At 37.1% G+C, this 21,464-nt stretch overlaps 1 protein-coding gene across 1 annotated transcript in view; it reads right to left on the bottom strand.

Moving 5' to 3' along the window:
* LOC106881670 (cubilin) overlaps positions 1-21,464 on the bottom strand; it is a 218,541-nt gene that overhangs the window by 18,013 nt on the left and 179,064 nt on the right. The window contains exons 53-60 of the mRNA XM_052967022.1: positions 21,295-21,416; positions 19,348-19,573; positions 17,269-17,453; positions 15,774-15,930; positions 13,246-13,398; positions 8,406-8,579; positions 3,219-3,345; positions 256-458 (exon numbers count right to left, since the gene is read on the bottom strand). Of these exons, the coding sequence (XP_052822982.1) occupies positions 256-458; positions 3,219-3,345; positions 8,406-8,579; positions 13,246-13,398; positions 15,774-15,930; positions 17,269-17,453; positions 19,348-19,573; positions 21,295-21,416 (1,347 nt within the window). The remainder of the gene's footprint in view (positions 1-255; positions 459-3,218; positions 3,346-8,405; positions 8,580-13,245; positions 13,399-15,773; positions 15,931-17,268; positions 17,454-19,347; positions 19,574-21,294; positions 21,417-21,464) is intronic.

The following is a 21,464-nucleotide window of genomic DNA, read 5'->3' as shown; positions in this document are numbered from 1 at the left end:
AAAATTGAGTGTTGCTTGAATTCTCAAATATAAATGACTTGTCTATTTGATTGGTATTTTTCTGATGTTGTCAAAGCTATAGCTGCTGTTATAAATACCAATGATAGTGACAACACATGTATATTTGAAAAAACTGCAGTATTACTTCTTGTGGTTGTGTCTTCATAGTGTCACCATTATGTGTTTACAGGACAAATCAATTTGTGAATATATTGTAAAGAGTGAATATATTGTAAAGATATTTAAAATACTCACCAAAAACTGTTTCATAAGTAGCTTCAAATCCTTGGAAATTATAACTGTATCTTGATAAAAATTTAATAGTCATTTTATTACTTCTTGAACGAACAATCTCAGATGAATCGCTGCCACAATATTTCCCCAATTGATTATCTCCATCAAGTATTAAAATATAAGTATAATAACAACTAATTGTTGAAGGAGAAAGGAGGTTGAGCCTATGAAAATTGTAAAGAAAAAGAGAAATTTGAGCAGAAAAAACTGAAAAACACCAAACAAAGAAAAAATTATTATTATTATTATTATTATTATTATTATTATTATTATTATTATAATTATTATTATTAAGGTAACAAGCTAGCATAATCATGAGCATTCCAGGCAAAATGATTAGTAGCATTTGCTGTGGTCAGCTTTGCTTTTGTCCTTTCAGGGTCATTGAAATAAATACCAGTTGAGCACTGGGGGTTGATGTAATCGATTAAACTCCTAACCTAAAAAAGTTTCAGGCCTTATGTCTAGAGTAGAAAGGATTATTATTATTATTGAGTGAGAGAGCAGTGCATGCCAACAAAGTGACACTGGGCTAAAATATACGAAGCCCAGTATACCCATCATGGCTACCCGTCTGATAAGGGTACACCAGGCACATGCATCACAACCATATGTGTGCCACATGGTGATCCCATATCAAGATAAACAGTGCGTGACCTTGCAGGTGGGGCCCAGTTAGAATTTTCTTCAGGTTGAGTAGCCCATCTCACTCAAAAGGTCCCTGAATAAAGGTTTGTTTAAGGATGATGAACAAAACACCCTTGTTTCCAAAGGTGAATTATCCAAACCTCAAAGACTTTCTCTCAATACATGGCTATGATGGTCCCCCACTACTTCTGCTCATGATCAGGGATGCACATATCGTCAGCCACCAAGGGACATGCTCAACTGGTTAAGGTCAAGCAATTGACAAGCCAATCTGTGGCATTGAGCAAAATATTTGCTGTAGTCCATCTCTTATACCAAGACAAAACAATGTATATGATAACACTTCCAATCAATTAAGATCAGAAGTCATGAGAGCTACTGCCTGGTATTGCATCAGTGCAATCGTCGTCATCGTCGTCATCGTCATCGTCGTCGTCGTCATCGTCATCGTCGTCGTCATTATTATTATTATTATTATTATTATTATTATTATTATTATCATTATTATTATTATTATTATTATTATTATAAGGCAGCAAGTTGGCAAAATTAGTAGCACACTGAGTAAAATGCTTAGCAGTACTTAGCCTGTCTTTACATTCTGAGTTCAAATTCTGCCAAGGTCAGCTTTGCCTTTCATCCTTCCAGGATCAATAAAATAAATACCAGTTGAACACTGGTGTTACTCTAATCAACTTATCCCCTCCCTTGAACTTGATGATTTTGTGTCAAAATTTGCAATCATCATCACCATCACCACCATCATCTTCATCATCATTATTATCATTGTTACTAGTGGGACCTTTGGAAATTCCACAGAACAAAAAAAGATTAAGAGAAGCTATTTAAGGGAGAAAGGATAATTTTTATTTTGCTGTGTTATTTCACTTCCAGTACAATAATATGTTACATCATTTAAAAAAAATTTCTGTTAAGCTCTTTATATTTCTCTCTACCTCTTCAACAAACATTTTAACCATCATGTAATTCTCTTCTTCATGTCTTTAACATCTTTCTCTTTCTCTTCACTTCTCACTTCCACTAACCACATGAGTGACAGCATAATGTATTGACTGGCTATACGCTCTCTACTCACTCTCACATTCCCTCTTCCTCTCTCTCACAAACTAAAGTGTAAAGTGTAAATGAACATGTACAAATGCTATCTACTCCACTCTCTCTCTTAATGTAACTGCCTCCCCTGTCCATCTCTCTCTATCTGCCTTTTTTTAACCTTACCACCAGAACATCACCCTCTGTTAAATATTGTATCCTAAACGTATCTCTTTCTCTTTACCTTTCCCTCCTCACCCTGCAGCACATCATTAACACTTTTCTCTTCACTTTTCTGTCTTTTTTACCTTGCTCTTCTCCCCTACCTTCAACTAACCATGTGACATGTAGCCTTATACATCTTTCTCTACTTTTTCCTCACTTCTTTCTTTCTCTACTCACATTCCTCACCCTCTCTCTCTCACTTTTACTCCACCTCTCACTCACTCCATCTCTTTAACTAGCTAAAGTATAATGGAAGAACAAACAAGCAGATTATTATACAGATTATTATCAGTATTATTACTATTATTATTATAGAAACAAAGCTCAGGTTTGGTTTTATTTCTGGTAGGATTTATGTGGTAGCAGGTTACTACCTGTAACCTTAGGTACCCACACATTTTTGGCAGTCTTTCAAGTGCTTAGAACCTTCCTGATAATCCTTGTTGTCCTCAGAGGTAAATTTTCTGTAGGAGCTCTACCACGCATTCTATTTCAATCTCCTTGAGCCATTTGTCTACATCTTGGCTTACTGTTCCCAACACAGTAATTATTATAGGCACGACCTTTACTGTTCACAAGCTCCGAATTCTTCCTATTTCAAATCTTAAAGGATTGTATTTGCTTTGTTTTTCTTCCTCTATCTTTAAGATCATTATCATTAAAGCCAGAAACACCAAAGTAAACCACAGTCTAATGACAGCTTGTAAACCAAAACTTTGAAGTCGCTGTCAAGATTTAATATGTATCTATGCATGCATGTATGTAATTCCAAATGCTATGATAGATAAATTGGTCTTTGATTTCTGAAGAGTCAATAAAATTAGTATCAGTCTGAATTAATGTTAGTGATCAAAGCCTAATTATTTTCAGATTATTAATTAGAATTTATCATTCTAATTAATTCAGGAATAATGACAATATCTCTACCATATTCATTCAGGTTTTTTCTTTTCCTTGCAGATTAAATTTTAAGAAAATGTTATACTCTTCCTACTTACTTTAGTTCTACTGATCTGTTTTCTTTGACAGTTATTTCCCAACTACAGTTCATTCTTGATATATAGAAATGGACAGGCTTCACAAGTTCTATCTTTCCTGTTGGAGTAGTTAAAACTCCACCACAATCTGGAAAGTCAAGGAAAAAATTTAACAGAATGACTATGAAATAAAGAAAACAAAAACATTATTGAGACTTTACAAATAAAAAAAAGTTAGGAAGTTGATATGGTTTCTGAAGTATTTTTGTACTCTACTGCTAAACCCAACTAAATCATTTTATTGTACTTTTGTCAATCAACTGCCAAGTTACAGTTTACTATCATCAGCCATAACAGTGGTTCCAGCTTAGATATGTAGACCCTCTTTCTCATACTGTTATGTATTTGTGATACAAGGGAGCTGTAATGTGGGAAAATAAGATACAGTTCACCTACCTTCTTGTGGTTGGCTGTTCAGCTATACTAAGTCCAAAACATGTGCCCTACCTGTTGCACTTAATGTTAGCAGATGCTACTACCAATGCTACTAGCTCACTCCACTGAAGTCCGTTCATGGTGAGTGCACCAGGCCGAAAGAAGCCAACTCTGGTTTTGCTTCCCTCACTTCATCTCTACCCCTCCCTTTTCCAGTCAGGCCCCTTGACCATTGATATCACAGCCCTTTCTTTTCAGCTCATCTCATCTCAAGGATCAGCTCCTCACTTCACTCCATATTAAAATCTACCATCCACACAGGTGGACGCCTCACATGCTGTGATCGCTGTAGGGAGGGAGCCTCGTTCTATTCCTCTCCTCCACCTTTGTTGTCCGACAAAGCACAATTCTGTAAACATCCAAGAACTGACACAGTGTTCCATCGACAGAAACGTTATTTTTGACATTAACAACCATCACTGTTCCTCTGTTCCACTGGGATGTGCATCATGCCTTCAGGGGCTTGACCCAGACTTCCTCTCCCACCTCCATGAAGACAAGCCCTCTCTCTTCTGCAGGGCATTCTGATGGTTTACTTGGATGTTACCATTCATATCTGAATATCACTTCGTATGGCACAGACTCTTTGGCCTGTCCTGATCGAGGCAACATATTGTACCAGAATACTGCTTCTAGCAGTGAAGATGTGCCCCCTTTCCACCATAGCTTTGATTGCTTGATGATGTCTTTCATGATCCCATTTCCACTTGGCCTGTATGCCACTCTGAAGAAGTGGCACACGTTCTACTTATCAAGTATCTTCTTCAGTATCTCTAAAGGAAATTCAGTGCCATTGCTCATCAGCAATTCATCCACAGGGCCCTGATCCAGAAATATCTCATTCAGGATATGTACAGTGTCGTCTGCAGTGCCCGTCTTCATTTCCCTCCAAATGGCCATCCAACCTGACCCACAGTCAACCATTAAGAGATACGTTCCCCACTGGTAGTGTGTCACATCCACCACCAATTGTCTCCAGCAGTGCTTTACTGAGATGTTTCCCTGCTCATTTACACCTGGAGCAGAGTCAATAGATTGATATCTATCACAGTTCCTGACCACCTTTTGGATGCTCTGTCTAATAACATTGGCACTAATTCTCCATGCAAGATACAGGGTTCTATTCATGCCCATATGATGCATGACATGCAGTCTCTTTAGTTCTGAGTCACTTCATCAACACACTGCAGCAATCTCCTGCTTTGAATCTTCTGGCTCTTCCAACCAAGCTTTTATCACCCTAGTTAAAATGTCTGCCTTATTCCCTTCTGAAGGCACAAAGACCATGCTCAGCTTCAAACCAAATTCAGCAGCTAACTCTCCTAGAATCCCTAGGTAGCACTTTACTAACATCTCTGCAGCCCCTTTGGTTTGAACCCGCTTTTCATCAGTGATCACTGATCCTACCCAGCCAAACACGGTGGTCAAATCAGTTCAGATTTCAATGGAGTACAGCCCCCATTTCAGGGCCAGATCCATCCCCTTCAGCACTGCGTCCAACTCGGCTACATTGATGTGACTGTAATCATCTGCTTTTCAAAGCCAGGCCACATCCTCCAACTCAATGCCTCTGATTTCCAGTACAACCCCTATTGCTATGATGCTAGCATCACACCATATGGTCCCATTCTCCAATTTGGGCACATGCCAATTTCCTCTTACTGGGTTTTCTACTCTTGTCCTCTCTAGGATCTTCCACATCATAACTGCTGTTCCCTCCCCACTTTGTCTCCCCAGTATGCCCTATCTGCTCATGCCTTGATGTAGTTGCACACTGTTCATAGCCTCCCTGTTGACACTGTACCCAGTTCCAGGATCTCATTCCCCCTCTGAAACACCAACAGCCAGTTTTATCTCTTCGAAGCTTGAGTCCCAGTGCAGCTCCTTCAACCATTGGATCTGGTGGCTTTGCAATCAGCCCGAGCTTCTTCACATGACTTACAACCTGTCTGGCAGACATTACAGCCTCAGCTACCAAGATGTCGGCTGTATAGAAATTGGTGGCCCTTCTTATTTTGTCCACCTTTCCTAGGATAGACTTGAGCACTGTTGCCATGATCTTCAGCACAGAATTTAGCTTGAAACCTAGCTTAGCTAACAGTATGTTTGGCTCTTATATCACATCAGCTGATACTGCCACAGTTTCTCACTTACATATGGAGATGCAAATATGCTGACTTCAAGTCGACAATCATCACTCCCCTTATCATCTGTCTCCATTTGTGCAGCATCTCACTGCAGATGTCAGTCACCTCACTGCCCGTGTGGAATGATACATAGTCATTCAGCACTCAAAAGTCCAATACTGGCCTGATTTTGTCCTTTGTTGGCTGCACCACTGTCATTATTGGCAGCACTCTGCTTACCTCCTCCTCCTTCCACAGGATAAGCACACCCTCCTTAATCCATCTCTCTACCTCTCCTTCAAACTCACTCCTGGCATGTCCTTTGAAGGTATGCTGATAGTGACTTAGTCTGGTCTCCCTTTTCCAGTGCCACTCTACTATCCACCACTGACCATCAAACACCACCTGAAAATCTTTGTCCTCAACAGTGTAAACAGTACAGTCCCTTGCAAAGCTCTGTTCCCTCTCATGTTGCAGACTCATGGTGCATGAAGCCCCTGCACCACCAAATTAAACCACATCTCCAACACTCACACCTCCAAGGCAGTTGATTGCATTCATCCCCATCACCACATCAGTCACATCTACTACACGGTCTATCACAATCACCCTCAGCCACAGTGTTTTGTTCCGCATTGCTATCTCCACGTTGTTGCTACCCTTAAATGCAATTTCGCTGCCATCAACTGCCGAAACACTACTCGTCCCCTTCCGTTCTTTTGTCACCCTCAGGACCACGAGAGACATCGTACAGCCTGTATCCACAAGGGTTTTGAATACCTTTCTCCCAACCTAGATTTCAACTACAGTCAGTGACTGCACGAGTGCTTCTACTCGCTCGTGGGGGAAGTTTGGGAGGCAACAACTTCTCAGTGGCCCTTTCCCTGGTTGCAATTTCAAGTGATATGCCCAGTCTGCATGCACCGGCAGCAAACAAGTCTGATCTTCATCCTCACACAGTCCCTTGCCATGTGAGGTCTCTGGTACTCAAAGCACTGGCCCATGAACAGTCGTTGTCATTCCACAGCAGTTGTCTTCTCTTTCTTTACCAGTTGTTGCACTACATCACAGGTTTCTGCAGCTGCAACCACCACTGCCTTCCAACTGGGTGTTTTCCTTTGACACTTGAGTGATGTGCTTGCTCATCGCCACTTTCTTGCTGCCTGACGAAGGCCAGTTATGAAGGCCAGTCATGCTACCTTCTCGAGACCATCTCCAGTAAAACTGGATAACATGGCTAATCTCTGAACCTCCGTGGCATGCTCATCAACCCATTCCCCTGCCCACCTGATCATTTCCAGCTTAGTAAACACAGTGTACGTTCTCTCCATATAGGCTTCTCTCAAACATGGCTCAGTCTTCACCATGCTCAATTGGTTTTCCTCATCCATCTTGAGGTACAGTGCAATGTTCTTTCCTCCAGGGAAAGGGCTATGAGACCTGCTACATCATCGATGCCTTGTAGCTTGGCCACTACCTTGATCTTACAGATCCAGGCCACTACATTTCCTTTGCCATAGAAAGCTCTGACAGCATCGCCACTGATCCTTATCTTTACTACCATCTTGTGGAAGGGGACAACAACAATGGAGAAATAAATTTATACACAAGTGCCAAAATTGCTTGTGGTACAAGGGAACTGTAATGTGGGGAAATAAGATATGCTTCACATACCTTCTCATTGTCTGCTGTCCAACTGTACTAAATCCAAAACCCATGCCCTACCTGTTGCACCTGTTAGCAGCTATTATACCACTACCAGTCCCGTTAGCTTTCTCCATTGACGTCCATCCATGGTGAGTGTGCCAGGCCAAAAGAGGATAACCCTGGTCTTTCTTCCCCAACTTTCTGTCCCGGTCAGGCCCCTTAACCAATGATGTCACAGCTCTTTCCTTCCAGTTCATCTCATCCTGAGAACCAACACTTTGGCTACACCAACTCTTCATTTGAGATAAGATGTTCACAATGGAAAGATGCAGCTCACGTTACTATAAAACGCAATTACACCTCATAAATTGTTTTGTTAATGTGCAGAGCTGAGTTTAAAGTTTCCACCAGGTAAAAATCATGTAGAAAGAAGAGGTATTTCAACATAATATCTTTATCAGACAAAGACAAATAGTTGAAGTTGAAAAACTAAATCAACTTTCATTTAAAGAGCATTTATGTGTATTATGAACAAACTAATAGTATACTGTTAACCTGGCAGCAAAAGTACAAGAGGGAGGCATTTACTAGTTGGGTGAAGAGACCTGTATGATTAAATAAAGTATTGTAACTGTTTTACAAAAGAAAAAAAGCTCTCAAGTGAAATATTCAGGATTTGTTAATTAGAATCACTACCATTACAACTTTTTAAAATGTCATTAAAGGATGAAAGTGAGAACTACTACAGGTAAAGACACTAGTTTTCGGGTGAATAAATGAATTTGTTTTTATCAAGAGAAGGAAAGAAAATATCTTATGTAATACTATTGCTGTGACGTAATGGTAACTAATGAAAAAATGTAATCATTAAGTAGCTAAAAAAAAATTATAACTAATGACATATTAGACTATAATGGGATTGAATAACTGAATTGCTTACCATACTTTTTATAGCTTATTTCAAAACCAATTGATGTTTTAGAATCATCGGTTTTGAAATAAAAGTTTACTGGTGCTTTGAACATCATGTACTGTGGTATGTTACTTCCACAATAACTACCTCCATGATAAGGGTTTTCAGCAGCTCTTATCTGCAAATAATCAGCCCTGCAATCTGGAATAAATAGTCCACACATATCAAATATAAGCATGTATTAAAAACTAACAGCTATTTATAATATTTACTATAATATATTCATTATGAAATATTGTACACATAACATATTCCTTAGCGTATTATGCAGTGTCTGATCAAATGGTTAAATTAAGTAATTGATTCGAGAGCTTTTACTTTAAAACAAAATATGACAGTTAATGACCTGTCTTGGCAAATCTTTATATAATCTGATTTCCTTAGGGTTATATCATTTTCAGGATTTCCAAAGAGAAAGCCAGTTGATGATAAACACCAACTTTTTTTTATAATCCCTCTATTAGAATTTTATTATCCATAATCAGTATAAGAGATGTAAGGCAAAACAGAAAAAATAAATCAGCCTTAATAGGAAAACTCAGTCTGATTGGAGAATATAGTACTGATCTTCACTGCATTTGAAAGCTAAAATGTATATTGAGGTACGGCAAGCTCAATACCTTGACAAGGCAAAGCCAGGCAAGAGATGTAAATTCATGATCCTCAAGCCAAGAGATTAACAGTAGTTTTATTCTACTGTTGTAAATCTTTAATATAATCAAAATTATCATTTATATTGAAAACAGAACCTCTTCCTTTATCATCGTCATCCCTTTGTGTCTGTTTCCATGCTGGCATGAGTTAGATGGTTTGACTGAAACTGGTAGGCTGTAGGGCTACACTAGGTTCCAGTCTGATTTGGCATGGTTTCTATGGCTGGGTTCCCTTCCTAATGTCAACCACTCCAAGAGTGTAATGAGAGTATTTTACATGCCAGTTAGGTGAAACCAGCATTGGCCACAACTACGATTTCACTTGGCTTGATAGATCTTCTCAAGCACAGTATATCACCAAAGGTCTCTGTCACTTATCATTGCCTCCATGAGGCCCAATGTTCAAATAGTGTTTTCTATGTTCCACCAGCATGGATGCCAGTTATGTGACACCAGCACCAGCCACAACTACGATTTTATTTGGCTTAATGGGTCTTCTCAAGCATGGCAAATTGCCAAAGGTCTTGGTCACTTGTCATTGTCTCTGTGAGGGTTAGCATTTGAAGATCATGTTTCACCACCTCGTTCCATGTTTTCCTGGGTTTACCCCTTCCACAGATTCCCTCTACAGTTAGAGATCATCACTTCTTTACACAGCTGTCCACAACCATATGCATCACATGACCGTATCAGCACAGTCTTCTCTCTTGCACACTACACCTGATGCCTCTTATGCCCAACTTTTCTCTCAAGATGCATACACTCTGTTGTGGAGTCTATTTTCTGTACATTTTTAGTGTTTATTGTACCTGTGCACCTTCTACACACGAAAACTATTTTCCCTGTTAAACTTCCTCTGATATTGCCGCACCTCTTATGTGTCCATAGCTTACATCAAGTACATCTTATGGAGTTTCAACCTCTGCCTTTTCTTCAGATCAAGCAGGGCCATCTACCTGAAGGGATTTGTGATTTGTCTGCTTTTCTACTTACTAAGACTTTCGTTTTAGCTAGATTAAATTAAATTCTAGCTTTTGCTTTCGCTCCTGAAATTTCTTCTCTAGTTTTAGTAATGATTCAGCCATAAGAGCAAGGTCCTCAGCATGAAGGAACTCTCAGGGGCAGCCCATCTTAAATTTTTGTTACTGCCAATAGCCCTATGATGAACAAAAGTGGGCTGAGAACTGATCCTTGGTAAACCCCTACTTATACCCTGAATTCATCACTATACTCACTGCCAACCTTCACCTTACTGACAGCATCTCTGTACATGGCTTGTACAGATGTACATGCCTTTATGTGTTATCATATTTAATCCAGTAGCTCAGAGTACTAAATTCACAATCAGTTGTGATTAGTCATTTTGCCTTCTATTTATCTGGGACGGTTGAAAGAAGTGAAAGTTAATTCAATCAGCTTCTTGCCTCATAAGCTAAAGACACATAAATTGAAAGACAAAACAGCTGGACAACATATCCAGCTAAGTAAATGATTGTTGTTTAGAGTTGCAGCAAACACTTCTCTCATGATGTATTATTGAATGGGTGTTACAATAAGTAGGTGAAAGATGACAACTCTTGAACATCGAGAAAAAACAAAAGTTCATCTATTATGGCCATATTCAAAGAAGCAGGGAACTAGAAAACATTATCAGAGAAGGAAGAGTAGAGGGCAATAGATCAAGAGGCAGGCAAAGAATGCAGTGGATGGACAATAATATCACAGGAAATCTGGGAAAAAATAAAATGAAGAAATTGGGGTCGGGGTGGGGGAGAAAACTGAAATAATGAGAAAGTGTTTTTTGAGCAAAATCCTAATCTCTTGTATTGGAAACATAGGAATCAGAAGAAATTTAGGAAAAAAATAGGTGAGGGGGTGGCAAATGTTACCTCAAACATGCTAGAAACAACAGGTAAAGGACAGGATTTCTGGGAAAACTTCCTTTTAAGTTTATGTTGAAGATTAGGTTGTTAAATACACTCTTCACAAACACAAATTACAGAATAGAAAAAGGTCACTTCAATTGGATTTGAGCTATAATTTTGCAGGTGCACACAGCCAAGAAATAACATTATTTGTACAGAAGTTTGAGAGAGAGAGAGAGAGAGTGTGTGTGTGTTTGTGTGTATGTGCACTCATGTGTGTGTCAAAGGAAGTTATTTTATGGCATTCCTTCATTTGAAGCAGCAAAGTTGTCAACTTGATCATATGGGATCATATGTTTGTTCATTAATTTCTGTAAAAATTTTCTATTTCATTATGCTTTGAAGAGAGCAGAAATTGGAAAAGAGGAGAAAGTGTAAAGGCGACATTTGCTTTGAAGTGAGAGGAGAAAGTGAAAGATGTATGTGCATGTATATGAAATGGATGTGTGTGTGTGAGAGAGAGAGAGAGAGGGAGAGGGAGTGAATGAAAGTGTGTGTTGTCATGTATATACTTTTTGCATGTATATGTGGCAATCACTCTTTCTCTCTCTCTTTCGCACACACACTTTATCTTTCATATACACATACATAAATACATATGCATACATGTTTTTTTAATGTATGTGTGCATGTGCACATTCATGTGAGAGGGAGAGTGAGTGACTGTATTTCTTTGTAACATATAGAGAAATGGATGTCTTTTAATGAAATTATTTTGGTTGTGGCTTATTTTAATACAATATTTATATGTACATTTTCATAAATGTTTGTCTGAGTAGAATTTTACACATGCATGAAACATCAGACATAAATGAAACATTAGAAGCAAATTGAAATATTGCCCAAAAATGACCTCAAAATTGTGCAACCCAACCTTGTTTCTGAAGTTATTTTAATAGTAAAAAAGAGTTCTTGTACCAAAAACATAGTTTACTTGGTAACCTTTATATTGGGTCATCCCATAAATAATGCATTTTTTTTTATACTTCTTTTAAGATATACCAAGTTCTTTTTTAATCTAAAATATACTCTCCTTCATTTTCTACAATGCTCTTCTATCTGTCTGGTAGACTTGCAAATTCACTTATCTGAGATGAAAAACACTCCTCCACTACTGTTCTGACTTTGTGTATAGAATTCATATTTTTTCAATCCAAATGATTTTGAAGACTGCAGAATAAATGATAATCAGATGGGACATTGTCCAGTGAATATGGTGGGTGGGGCATTATTTCCCATTCAAACTGCTTCAGCCTTTGGAATGTCATCCTCACTGTATGTGGCTGAGCATTATCCTGACAGAAGAACACCTTTCATCTTGGAATCAAAGATGATCGGTTTTCTTCTCGTGCTGACTTGAATCTCACTGGTTGAATGACCAAAGCCAAGCTTCTCTGCTAGTTCCTCAACAGTTACGATGGGATTTTGTTCCACCAGGATTTGCAGGACATCCTCATTGAGCTCTACAGATCTTCCAGGATGAGGCTCATCTTCTAGGTTGTAGTTTCTGGCTCGGAATTTCTGGAACCACCATTGACACTGGCTTACACTTATTGTCCGATCCCCATATACTGCATTAATATTCCTCACACTTTCCATTCTGTTGTTGCCTGTATTGAACTCATAAAGTAAAATATGCTGAATATGCTCCAATGTCACTTTCATTATAGCTTTGAAAAAATAACTGTTAAAATCGAACTGCACTCTTCTAAACTTGCACTAAGAATCAGACAAGGTAAAATTACAACCTACTTTTATAACAAGTTAATGCAGGTAGTTTGTCTCTCGCCTTCCAACTTTTAATTCATGCAATTGAAAAAACTGCATTATTTATGGGATGACCCAATGTATATAGATAGATGATAAGCAGCTTACTTTATTATAGTACAGATATGACTAATTCAGAGAAACATTACTTTCATTATTCACACATTCTAACTCTCATAATGCAACACTTTGTAATTTTGGTTCAAAATGAAAGTGTGAAACTATTTTCACTTTCTAATGGAACCTGGTCATTGTAGAGCAGTGTCTTTCAAATAACTAAAGATAGTTATTGAGATAACATAGAAAATATGTAAATGAAAATAAAGTTTATTTGGTAGCCAAAAGATTACTGAATCTTTTGATACCCCAAATGTCAAAATCGACAACTCAGTTTTTTAATGTCTAAGAAACATCCACACACACATAAATAGAAACTCTCTTTATATATATAAATAGTGATACCTCCTTGAAGGCTGAAATGTTTAACTGTCAACTGAACATAGGTGTTGTTGTTTCCCGTGATTGTATAAAAACAATTTTGGTTATTTTCATAGCTAAGTGGAAATCCAGGGGATGATATAACTCCAGTCTGTTCTGTGTAATAACTACCACATTCTGTAAAGAAAATAATGAAACATTACATTACATAACATACCACATAGGTAACTGTGTTATATTTTATGAATAATAATACAGAAACATAGTCATTATCAAGGCGGTGAGCTGGCGGAAACGTTAGCATGCCAGGTGAAATACTTTGTGGTATTTCGTCTGTCTTTACGTTCTGAGTTCAAATTCTGCCAAGGTTGACCTTGCCTTTCATCCTTTCGAGGTTGATAAATTAAGTACCAGTTGCATACTGGGTTGATCTAATCGACTGGCCCCCTCCCCCAAAATTTCAGGCCTTGTGCCTAGAGCAGAAAAGAATTATCATCATTGTCACAATCAATTGTCATTGTCAACATCATGTGTCGTTATATTCAACAGCAATTACCATTATCCCCTCATGTGTCACCACAGTCAATTGGTATTACCACCATCATAATTTGTCGTTGTCATTGTCACTATCCTCATCATCATCTGCCAGTCTTGCATTGTCATTAATGTCAGTGGCAAATTTTTGCAGTCACAAATGGTAGACCAGTATAAAGATTAGCATCACTCTTTTACTTGTTTCAGTCATTTGACTGTGGCCATGCTGGAGCACTACCTTTAGTCGAACAAATCAACCCCAGGACTTATTCTTTGTAAGCCTAGTACTTATTCTATCGGTCTCTTTTTGCCGAACCGTTAAGTTACGGGGACGTAAACACACCAGCATCGGTTGTCAAGCGATGGTGGGGGGACAAACACAGACACACAAACACACATACATTTACATATATATATATATACATATATACGACGGGCTTCTTTCAGTTTCCGTCTACCAAATCCACTCACAAGGCTTTGGTCGGCTCGAGGCTATAGTAGAAGACACTTGCCCAAGGTGCCATGCAGTGGGACTGAACCCGGAACCATGTGGTTGGTAAGCAAGTTACTTACCACACAGCCACTCTTGCGCCTGTTGTTCATGTTTTCCATCCACAAAGTGTCCTAAGTCATATATGGAGCATCCTGGTATAACATCCACCCAGCAGTTTCTCCTGAGAATTAGTGTTTATGTTTCTGCCTCACACAGTAATGAGGATGAAGTCCAGGTATTGAAGCACCTGAAATCATCCCCCATTTTGAGGGTCTTTCCACTGCCAATGCTCATGGCTGTCTTCAGTATTAAAGGCCAAATCCTTGGTTTTCTTTGGGTTCAATTGAAACCTTTCCATCTGGTGTGCCATTTCAACTGCAATCAATAGCATGTGAGCTTGCTCGGCAGTGTTTGTGATAAGCAAGACCGTCAGCATTGTCAAGGACAACAACTGTAATAGCTGGCATATGATGACTCAACCTGGGCACCAGAGCAACCTTCCTCTTCACAAACATTGGTGGCCTTCCTTAGCACACAATCAAATACAAGAATGAAGAGAGAGAGAGCAAAATTGTTATCATCAGGTGAATGACCTTGGATTGAACATATTCATATAACCTGATAATCACTTGCTAACCACAAAAATTCATCAAAGGAGATTGAGACTCATTAGTACTCTGATATTCTGAACTAGGAAAGGTATCTTATGTGGAGAGGTATCTTATGTGGAGAGGTATCTTATGTGGAGAGGTATCTTATGTGGAGAGGTATCTTATGTGTAGAGGTATCTTTTCGAGAGCTCATAATCAATCATCATCATTGGCAATTACATGATGACAGTGATAACAATGAGATTCAAAATAATGATGTCACTGTCATCATAATTTCTATGTCCATTTACCATTAATTGCATGTGTTGAACAGCATGTCCCCAACACAGCACCACACTGTTTGCTGTATTCCTTTTTCATATACTTTATAAGGTTCAAAATCCCGAAATTAGTTTACACCGCTACAACCCATGTCTTCTTTGGCTTTCCTCTCCCACAGCTTCGCTCATCTTAGATTACCTGGCACTTCTTTACCCATCTGTTATTGTCCCAATGCATTATATGCTGTACCAGTGCAGTCATCTCTCTTGCACACTACATATGATTCCTCTTATATTCAGTTTATCTTTCATCTCATGTCACTATATTTACTCGTTTACAAATCCAAAAAAGAAATTCAATATTATCATTTACACTAAGGTGCTGAGCTGGCAGAATCCTTAGCATGCATGGCAAAATATTTAGTGGCATTTTGTCCATCTTTACATTCTGAGTTCAAATTCTGCTGAGGTCAACTTTGCCTTTCATCCTTTGAGATCAATAATATAAGTACCAGTTGAGCACTGGCGTCGATGTAATTGATTTACTCCCTCCTTCAAAATTGTTGACCTTATGACAAAATTTGAAAGCAACATTACCATTGACACTAGACTCATTTCACTGAAATAACAATGCATTGTCTTGTTCTAACTCACCAGCTTTCCATCTTGCTAAAAAGCCGTTGCCACTTATATCAGAATTTGATCTGAAAGTTATGGTCATAACCGAGGTAAAGAAACTAGATGTGTTTGGTAAAATATTGGAACAATATTTTGAAGGATTCTGTGTAGTGTTAAGATTTGGAATTTCCAACTGAAAAAGAAAAAGAAAACAAATTATTGAACAATCTTTAGAAATTTGATGAGAGATCAAGAGAAGACTGAATTTCAAATATATTATCACCAAATTAACTTCAAAAGTTGCATTTGTAGTGAAAATTCTTTGTGTTTCATTTTTTTTATTAAACGAATATTTAATTAACATTTATACTTGAATGAATGATTTTCAAAAACTATCATTCATTTTTAATTATTATTAATCCATCCAAACTAGTAACATTCCAAGATTACTTGGCTTTTCTTTCTCTAGAGAAACAAATGAAAAGTTATGAATTACTCTTATACTAAGTAGAAGTTAGCAAGACCATTGGTATACATCCATATTCTATATGTGAAACAAAAAATGTAAATGAAAGTGATTTTTCAAATTAGTAGAGTGATGGGGTATAATAATCCCTCATCCCCAACTCATGTGATTCAGTCAGAATTAGAAGGGTAATACCCATGAGCATTTTAAGGCCTCCAACACATGAGAGGAAAAGAAGAAATTATTCACTCTGGAGATATATAGTAGTATTAAACCAATCAACAACAGGAATGGTCCCTCTACACAGTCTCTATCTACTAAATTTTACTCACCAAGCTTTGATCAAACTGAGTAGGAGTGGGCCCAAAATCACATAGTTATGAGGCAAACTTCTTTATTACACAGCCATGCATACACTCATATTTATATGTATTACAATGTAAATCTCTAATGAAAAACAATATATTTTATGAAAAAAAGCACAGTAGTATCCCTCTATATCCCAAACCAAAAATAGTCACTTCCTGTACACCTTTGACATCATCAACCATTCTGTGAAAGGATAGCTTTGCAATTTTTGACTTTTGATAATACCGAAACGAACATAAATAGAAAAATGTAAGACTGATGCACAGGCCCATTCTTTCCATTCTTTAAATTCATTTTATGATGACATATATTAAATAAGTGTTTTATTCTATTAATCACATGTCTTCTCAAAATAAGAGTCTATGCTTCACTGAGGAGCTCCAATAAGACCTAAACATGCCTAGAGTTGTCTCATCTAGTAGCCAAAATGATCAAAATAACATTGGCTATTAGTTCCCCAACCTCATCCCAAAATAACATTGGCTAATAGTCTGCCCATCTCATCCCAATTCTTTTTCTAGTTAGTTTTAACACAATGCAGGAACATTAAAAAGTTAGATGAGTAAAATAAAATGATTTTTGTAAGATATGAACCTGCTCTGTGCTGTTTACAAATTTGATAACTTAATAAACTATTCAGTCTCTTTATAACTCAGTAATATCTAATAACAAACAGAAGATGAAAATATCCATTACCTTCACATAGTCATTTACACATCCCTCTGAATGTTCCAAATCAAATGGTGGAATAAAACTCAGGTTTAGTCTATAACCATTTGGTACCTGCAAATTCCATGTGCATTCTCTGTTAGGAGGATAGCTATTGGGGTAATTCGGACTCATTATTTCTCCACTATGTTTACTGTAAACTCCACCACAACCTTTCAAAGTCAAATTAGAAAAATAGAAAAAATTGAAAATATCCAACAAAAATACTTGTGAACAACTATTTTAACTGCTACCATCAAAATTTGAATTTTATTGCTGACTGTTTTATAACCATTTTTTTTCTATAGGGAACATATGTGGGTTGGTTTCTCCCACCTCATCAAATTTGAACATTTCTGTTGTGTGGTATCTTTACATCTGGGTGTTCTTCCTGTCACTCGTGCAAACCTAGAAAAATAGTTCTGTTTTACTTAGTATTTGTACAAAAGCTCAAAACAGTGGAATTTGTAGAGTTTGAGTTCATAGTCACATCATCAATAATCTAACACTTTAGCCAAGTGCGAATATATTATCAGATAAAATGTAGCAGTATTGTGTGTGTGTGTGAGAGAGAGAGAGAGAGAGAGGGCTAGGAAAAACTGTAGAGTGTGAAGTTTCCAAGTGAGACTACATTGGATCAGAGTAAAGTTTGTCTTATGACCTTACTGTAGAAAGTGAAAGTACAAAAAGAGCTGAACATGGTTAGAGAACTTTTAGGGCTTCATAGAGAGACCATTTGATTTTAGAAGTATTTGGTAGAGAACGCTTTGGTTAAAGTAGGAATATATTTTAGTCTAGCTGACGAAGGCTTATAAATTTTTTTATTAATCAAAATGTTAAGATTAGTACACACGCACACTTAACAAGTTTCCTAACAGTTTCAACCAATCAGTTGTATTTATAAGGCATTGGCCAACAGAGAAATATAGAAGACGCTTGTCTCACCATGAGGTATCTTGAGAGACTGTCTTTTACAACAGCATTGGGTCAATCAATGCCTTAAAAATGGAATTGTAAAATGGAAACTGTATTGAAGTTCATTGTGCATGTGTATATGTATGTTCGTGTGTGTGTGTGTGTGTGTGTGTGTGTGTGTGTGTGCATGTGTCTGTGTGTCTGTGTGTGTCTGTGTGTAGATAGACAGACAGACAGGTAGATAATAGATAGATAGATAGATAGATAGATAGATAGATAGATAGATAGATATAAATATATATATATATATATATTTATAAATGTGTGTGCATGTTTCTTGACATTCTACATCTATTTTTGTTTATCACTAAGCAAAACAGTAATGTTTACATTCCTGCTTAACACTGCAACTAGTCATTCTGTGGGTTCAAAGACCAATGGAACAGAATAAGGTTTGGCAACAAGAAGTGCATGCAGTTGAACCCAAAACATAGAGCACCCACAACTCAGTTTTACTGAGGAGGGCACATCTTTTTGAGATCCTAGTTCTTTTTCATCTTGTCTATCAGGCTCAGATTCCTGAAGTCAGCTTTCACCACTTCACTCCATGTCTTCCTGGGTCTTCCTTTTCTGTAGGTTGCAGCCACATTAAACAATCAGATCTTTTTTATACAACTGTCCTCATCCATATGTAACACATGACAATACTAGTGCCATCTTCTTTCTTGAATACAATATTTAATTCCTCTGATTCCTCTTATACCCAATTTTTCACACAACACCTTCATACTAATTTTCTCAGACACACTCACATAGCACATCCAATGAAGAATCCTCATTCCATCGCTTTCCAGTTTTTTAAAGTCTTTTTACATTCAAAGCCCATATCTCATTGTCATGCAGAATAGCACTTCTAGCATCATACACTCTGCCCTTCACTCTTAGGGAAAAGATCTTTGTTGTCAACAATAGTAGCAGCTCCCAGAACTTTTTCCAATCAGTTCTTATTCCAGCAAATTTAATAAATAAAAAGCAGCAACGTAATTCAATCAAAATAATTACAGTTTGTCTTTTTGCTTTATCTGACTACCAAATTTAAAATGTGCAGTAAATTTTAGAAATTACAAATATTTCATTCAAAGTTAAGCTTACCATCGTTTTCTATTTGATAGCGTATTTGAAAGCCCACTCCACTGGTAAAGCTATCAGATTTAAAGAGAATGATAGCAGCATTGCTTCCAGTTCGAAGAGTTCTTGTTGTCACCATACCACAGATTTTACCAAGTGAAGGAGAAGTGTGATGCTCACCATTTAGAATATCAATATAATCTTTTGTGCAGTTAGTACTATCTTCAATATCAACATGCATCATAGTTAGCTGTAATAACAAAATAAATTATTAGAGTTAAAGACAAATTATGCAGTTAATGTAATACTCAATAAGAAACATAACTAAATATATGAAAAATCCAAAAATTCAAAATTTCTTGAATATTCCTGAAGAAGGGGATTTACCATTCAGATACTGCTTCTTCAGCCAATAACTATGATTCAAATTGAATCATTATTATAATTTTTGTGAAATGTGTTCGGCAGTAATATGGCTTCCACTTTGCTTCACAACTCCCCATTCTTTCTCTCCCTCTGTATGTATGTCATTATTCAGTTCTATTTCAAGATTTCTTGCCAATAGAAAGGAAGACTCCTTCATTGGAATTTCAACATCAACAAGGTTATGTATGTATGTGTGAGTGTGTGTGTTATTTCTTTACTACCCACAAGGGGCTACACACAGAGGGGACAAACAAGGACAGACAAACGGATTAAGTCAATTATATCGACCCCAGTGCATAACTGGTACTTATTTAATCGACCCCGAAAGGATGAAAGGCAAAATCGACCTCAGCGGAATTTGAACTCAGAACGTAGCGGCAGACAAAATACCGCTAAGCATTTCGCCCGGTGTGCTAACGTTTTTCCCAGCTCGCAGTGTGTGCGTGCGTGAGTGCATGCGTGCATGCATGCATGTATGTATATGCACAGATTTGTATGTTTTGTTTTATGCATGTATTCTCATGCATATACTTGCATATCTAGACATGCTCATATATACTTACTGATAAGCTTCTGGAAAGTTTTACAGATTTTTACAGTTACAGAGATGGCATGGATTTGTAGTCTTTGAATCAGACTCCTTTCTGGTTTTGAGAAGCCTAATTTCTCTAAGTTGGTATTTAGGCAGTGTGTTACATATTCCTGTGCCCCAATAATTACAGGTATAAACCTGAAGCTGTAATCTGAATAGAGTAGCTGTAGATTCCTCAATAGTTCAGCGTAGATATTTTCTTTTCTGCTGATCTTTAGTTTTATGCTAACGCCAGTTGGGCAGCTGATTTCCACAACTGTACAGTTTCTCTTCTCCATCACAAATCACTATATCAGGTCTATTACATTTTATTGAGGTTTTCACTGGAAGATTCCACTGGTACTCGAAAGGGTTAAAGATATTTATTTAATTTAGTAAGATACAACTACTGAAAATAGATTTCTTATTTTTAAAAAGAGTTAGATTTCTAATTTAAATGGTTTTAACAATCATGTTTTTAAATGGTTTTAACAATCTTTTCACTGATTTTCAAAGACATCATTAAATGAATTATTATAAATCCCAAACTGCAAAATGATGAGATTTCTATTTTACAACTTACTTTATTTCTAAGTTTTAAAATCATATTATTATCAAATATACCTGCAGTTTTTATCATCATTTCAACAACTAATTTTACTATTACAAAGTTCCTGACAAATATAAAAATAACCATTGATATATTTTTGTCAGTCTTACCTTTTGATTCAGACCATAATTTGCTTTTGTATGATGCATTTACCACAATATGTTGCTTATTAAGCAACAGCAGTAAGGTGAATATCATCTAACTCTAACAAATTTCCTGTTAAGAAAGATAAAGCTTAACCACTGTGCTTTCATATTTTGGTTGTAATTCTCAAATCAATATAAATCAAAGTATCTCCTGCCTCCAACTCTTAGCAATATCATATTAAAAGCTATATTCATAATTTGATGGATAGTTTACTTACATTAATTTTCAGCCCTTCATCACCAATAATTTTCCACATACAGCTAATATTTGCTGGATAGGAGCTAGGATAATTAGGACTTGAAATCATACCTATTCCATTAGTTAATATGCCGCCACATTCTGAAATACAAAAAGATCATAGTTTCATAATACCTATTTTATAGGAAT

Source organism: Octopus bimaculoides, chromosome 4 (assembly GCF_001194135.2).
Source record: "Octopus bimaculoides isolate UCB-OBI-ISO-001 chromosome 4, ASM119413v2, whole genome shotgun sequence".
Lineage (NCBI taxonomy): Eukaryota > Metazoa > Mollusca > Cephalopoda > Octopoda > Octopodidae > Octopus > Octopus bimaculoides.
This window is presented reverse-complemented; position numbering and strand designations above follow the sequence as displayed.